General features: G+C 28.0%; 2 protein-coding genes across 2 annotated transcripts in view; both read left to right on the forward strand.

Annotated features, from left to right (window-relative positions):
* Window positions 432–2,569, forward strand: LOC107637499. The gene is made up of 2 exons (XM_016340908.2): window positions 432–957; window positions 2,145–2,569. The coding sequence occupies exons 1-2, from the start codon at window positions 454–456 to the stop codon at window positions 2,256–2,258; spliced, it is 618 nt and encodes a 205-aa protein (XP_016196394.1). The 5' UTR covers window positions 432–453; the 3' UTR covers window positions 2,259–2,569.
* Window positions 4,029–5,798, forward strand: part of LOC107638316 (zinc transporter 5) — a 6,085-nt gene continuing 4,315 nt past the window's right edge. The window contains exons 1-2 of the mRNA XM_021120362.1: window positions 4,029–4,706; window positions 4,987–5,136. Of these exons, the coding sequence (XP_020976021.1) occupies window positions 4,092–4,706; window positions 4,987–5,136 (765 nt within the window). The 5' untranslated portion in view covers window positions 4,029–4,091. The remainder of the gene's footprint in view (window positions 4,707–4,986; window positions 5,137–5,798) is intronic.

A 5,798-nucleotide genomic window follows, 5' to 3' on the forward strand; every position in this document is an offset into this window, starting at 1 on the left:
TCTATCCTTAAAATTTGGTGATTTTTCTCTAAGTATATATTTTTTTGTGATTTTTTTTCAACAACCAATAATACTTTTAAAAAATCACAAAAAATATATACTTAACGAAAAATCACCAAATTTTAAAAATTAAAATATCTTATTTTTCTAATAATCCTTATAAAAAACTGTATCAAAATTTAATGTCTAAAGTATTTTTTGATAATACATATTAAATGTTGATTATTTTTGTCGCGTTTTAAAATTATTTGAGAACATTTTCGTCGATAACATAATTGGAATATATTTTTATCGACCACAAAATTATTTAGAACATTTTCGGTGATTTATCCTTTTACTTGCTTGTAAAAAAAAATCTGTCAACGACAAAAACATAAAAAAGAAGTCCTGATTGTAACGGCTAGTTTCTGTCTGGTCCTTATTCGTTACAAAGCATATACAAACCCAAACAAGATGTTGGAGAAAGCAACGGTTCGAAAAGGCGAAAACCCACTGTTACTGCCAATGGAATCTGAAAACGAATCAGAGATTGCTCCGCACAGAGAAGAAGAAGAAGACGAAGAAGAAGCAGAAGAAGAACGCCCACTGGTGCTGAAAACAACGAAAGTGGTTGAATATTTGGTGCCATTAATGGGACTTGAACTTCTTTGCAAGTTCCCTGATAACTCCGCCTATGATTTTGATTACTCTCGTAGCACTATTTGGTCCCCTTTGGTTCCCAGACCTTATAGCCCCATGGATTTCGATCTCATAACCCCCACAAAGCTTTCTTTCACCAATTCTTCCAACTTCTTTAGACCCAGAAGCAGCGCCATCAAGGTGGCTTCTAAGCTTAGGAAGAAGCTCAACCTTGATTTCATCAAGAACAAGAACAAGAAGATGGTTTCTGATTTGTCCCCAATACCTCCAAGAATTAAGGCTGCTACTACTTGCAATTGCAACCCCATCATCAAGAAGGTAATTGATTTCTATTTCTGTTTGGTTCTAAGTCTTTAAGTTAGGACTTAATAATGGGGATAACAAATTAATATTTACTGGATTTAATATTTGAAATACGCTTATGTTTCATATTTAGATTTGCATTTGCTAGGAATTTTTGTGGGTTCTATCTCCATTTCTGGTACCTCTGTTATTGTTCCCCATTTTCGTTTGTTGAAAGTTGACCACAAAAGAAAAGAGAATTTGCAATTTGTTTATGCTGATATTTTAGGTAACGATGATTGCTAAGAGTCAACAACTTTTGTATTTTGTAACCATTAATTGGTCATCAATAGTGTTTTTAATGGTGTGAGATTACATTCCATGATGAGAGATCACTCACTTTTCTTTTGATGATTAAATACTGGTCACACAATACAAAACTTGCTGGCCCTTTAAACTTTCTCTTAGATAATTACTTCTCCGAGTATATACTCAAATAGGTCTCTAAATAATTTTGCACTATTCGATTTTCGTCTTCAAAATTTTTTTATTATGTTAAGATCCTTATATTATACCTTATAAAAATAAGATATATAGATTTTTTGTCACATTTTCTAAGACCTATGGCTGTGTTTGGTTAGTGTCTTTGAGACACATAGACATATATACAAATACACAAAGATACATAAATATAAAAATACTCAAATTTTATAATGTGTTTGGTAATAATGTATAAGACACATATATATAAACCAAATATCAATTTTACCTTATGTGTCTTATGCATTGTGTTCGTTTTATACATTGGTAATTTTAAAAATAATTAGGAATAAAAAAATCAAATTTTGTGTTTTATATTTTGTATCTTTGTGTCTTAATTTTAAGGAGAAATACTAAATACATATATTTTGTGTGTATCTATATATTATGGTGTTCATTTAAATCTGTCTCTTAACAAACAAACAACGAACGTATATTATTGTGTCTAATAATTACTGTCCATATTTTAACAAATAAAAATAATATATTTATCTAAATAAAAATAATAAATTTGACTAAAATAAAAATTTATATATCTTATTTTTATAAAATTTAAAAAATTTAATATAATAAATTTTTTCTAATGTAAAATTTTGTAGGTACCTATTTGGATATATATACTATTATTTCAGGTAATGTGTTAACTATATCATAGGAATGACCTTGTTTAAAATTTGATCCAGGGATGGGCGAAGGCACTAAAAGCTGCATCGAAACAGTTTAAGAGATGGAAATCTAAGAGAGATCCCATTGCCCATGTCATGCTACCCAAATCTTTCAGCGATGGAGACTTTTAATTTGGTTTACAAAAAATTTAAGATCAAATAATTTGGTTTTTAATTTTTTTTTTTATTACTATGAAGTCTTTGATGGATTGGTCCTTCCGTAATATTATTTAAAGTGAGGGAGGGACCAATGTGTAATTATCAGGGACTTACTAAGTAATAAAAATGTATTAGAAACTAAAGTTTTTATCTAAAATTTGTTGATTAATTACCCTATTCATTCTATCGACAACTACTACAAGAAGAAGTGTAATTGTTCTTTCTTTGTATACAACCACAATGTACTTTTACGTGCCACGAAATTTCTGAATCTTTCTTATTTATCTATCTATTTTCTATTAAATATTTGGTACATTCTAATATAATTATATCACGGTGATTTTGGTGGCTATAGTATTTTAAAAAATATTACTTAAAATATTTCCAAAATATAAAAAAATGCGATTTCCATTTTAACACCACTTACATAGTGATCGTAATTATTCTAACATAATTATATTAGAATCCACTTAAATATTTATGTGTATTTTTTTATTTGTGCATTAGTATGTAGGGTTACTTTGGTCAGTCTTTTTTTTATTTTGACCTTTATTTAAACTATTATATTATGCAATACTAGCTTAGTGTTTTAGTTTATTTTCTTTTAAAAAATATTGTGTAAATATAAAAAATTAACCTTTATATATTTATGTATTTGTATCTATTTATATGATTTACATATTTTCCTCCATCTTACTATATTTTAGAGATAGGCCAAGGCAAATGAAAGTTTCATCTGAGTTACTTTTGGTATCAAGCTTGAAAGACCCTAAGAATATACGCTAGTTAATAATAAAAACAAGACATTTGTGTAAATAATCTTATATTAGAGGAAACACATTTTTAACTTTTTTATTTTTACTTTAAATAACTAAAAAATTATAAATTTCAAATTCCAAAATGTTATAAGTTTAATAATATAAAAAATTTAACAAGTCCACCTAAAGAAGAAGCTAATCTTTCAATAACTAACTGTCATTAAAAAAGCTATATAAGATTTCATGGATCATACGTTAGCAGTTAGCACACTTCTATTTCATGTTTCGACATAATGGGGGTAGTTTTTCCTTCCATTCGTTGACTTCCTATATTTAAGCACTTCAAAACTATTTTAATTGGTTGATAGCACATAGTGTCGACATATTACCACACTTAACATAACTGATGACTTCAAAGTCCAACGTTGATGACATGATTTAAATATATTTGAATTAAAGAAATTAAATCCAATATTTCAACATACTATCAACAAGTACTGAAAATGAGGATGCACTTTAACCTACTTACCTACATATACGTAATTGAGATTATGTGCTTGTTTGGGCGTTATTATTTTGATAAAAAAGATATTTTTTTTATTGAAATTTTTTTTTATTTTTTAGCGTGTTTGGCAAATTTCTAATAGTAAAAGTAAAAGTACTAGAAAAATAAAAAAACATCTTTTTTGAGAAGATGTAATTTACATCTTTTTTTAAAAGATCTTTTTTTCTTAAAAAAAGATGTTTTTCGTGTAATAAATAAACAAAAAGTACTTTTATATTGTTATACCCAAACATAACTGATAAATAAAAAGATCTTTTTGCATGAGATACTCAAACATAAAGCTACTTTTACTTTTCCACAATGTCTTTTAAAAAAAAAATAACTCAAAAAAAATCTTTTCTTAAAAGTTCACTCTAATAAGTTCTTATATTTTTTTTAAATAATAAATGATAAGTCATTATTTTGATTCAAATGCTATAAATATAACTCTTGTGTTCATTTTTTTTCCTATTGGCACACACTGTTTTCAACACCAATTTCACCATGAAGGGGTTAAAGCAGAGCAGTCAAGTAGTATTCATGTTCTGCATTCTTAGTTTGCTTGTACTCCCAAATTTAGTGGCATCTGAGTGTACATGTGATAAATCTGAAGAAACACATGACAAAGCCAAGGCACTAAAGTTTAAGATAGTAGCTCTTGTTTCTATTCTCGTGGCGAGTACAATTGGGGTTTGTATTCCGCTTCTTGGTAAAATCATACCTGCCATAAGTCCAGAGAAGGACATCTTCTTCTTAATTAAGGCGTTTGCGGCTGGTGTTATACTAGCCACTGGTTTCATTCATGTGTTGCCGGATGCATTCGAAAATCTAACCTCGCCTTGTTTGAGCGATCATCCTTGGGGAGATTTTCCTTTCACTGGATTTGTGGCCATGTGCACTAGCATGGGAACTCTCATGGTGGATGCTTATGCCACTACTTATTTTCAGAAATCACATCTTCAGAAAGCACAAGTGGCTGTCACAGATGTTGAAAGAGAAGAAGAAGATGCTGGGAATAATGAAGTGGAACTTCACACCCATGTAACACATGGTCATGCACATGGTCACGTTTCTAGTAATAAGTCTTCAGAACTCCTTCGTCATCGCGTCATATCGCAGGTAATTATGCTTTCTTGTACTTAATTTTTTAAGGGTGGAAACTCAATTTCACGTAAAGTTGATAACTGATAGTCGTTAGATGAAAATTTAATCAAACCAATCAAATTATTTAACGTTCTCAACTATTAATTTCACTTAAAGTTGACTACACATAAGTTTTCACTTTTTTTTTTGCTTTATATTCGGTGATTTTATTATGAGCTATGAAATTGCAAAACTATTCTAATTAATTTTGTAATTTTGAGTTACAATGATTATTTAAGAGAAATTTGATTGATAGGTATTGGAGTTGGGAATTGTTGTTCATTCGGTCGTAATAGGAATTACTTTAGGAGCGTCAATGAATTCAGAAACAATAAGACCTCTTGTTGCTGCGTTGACTTTTCATCAGTTCTTTGAGGGCATGGGACTTGGAAGTTCAAAAAAAATTGTCTTTTGAGATATTTATTAATAATGAGATATTAGTCGTCTTATTTTTTGTTTATTAAAATATTTTAATTACAATTATACCAATTATGATAAAGCCTTTTTTAATGATGGCCATAAAAATATTATAATTTGTCATGCATTTAAGTTAATATTAATTAATTTTTTGCTTTTTTACTAAAAATATTGATCTTTAATATTTTTCATTTATTATATGTGTCACATTCGAAAATAAGAAAAAATAGTTAGCCTAATTTGCATGTTATCCTTTTAAAATCTCAACCATTCTTCTAAAACATAATAAAATAAAGAGAGATAGATTATCTATTTAAAAAGAAGTATTTAAAGATGAGTTATATTTATCATTTTTATTCAAAACTATCCTTTTGATTTCAAATATTAAGGTAAAGGATATTCTATTATTTTTTATTTATTATTAATCTTTCGTAAATTTAAATTTTATTTAATAATTTATTGTTAGCTAATAGATTATTATATATACAAGATAGATTCGAATTCTAACACTTTTACTTAGGTGAACAAGTGTTCATCATTCACGATGGTTATTTTATTATTATAATATAAATGCTACAAATAATTAAGCATACAACATATATTAAATTTCGCCCAATAACTTAAATAGTATAGTCTCTCAATACTCATTTA

This window comes from Arachis ipaensis, chromosome B04, assembly GCF_000816755.2.
Source record: "Arachis ipaensis cultivar K30076 chromosome B04, Araip1.1, whole genome shotgun sequence".
NCBI classification, from domain to species: Eukaryota; Viridiplantae; Streptophyta; class Magnoliopsida; order Fabales; family Fabaceae; genus Arachis; species Arachis ipaensis.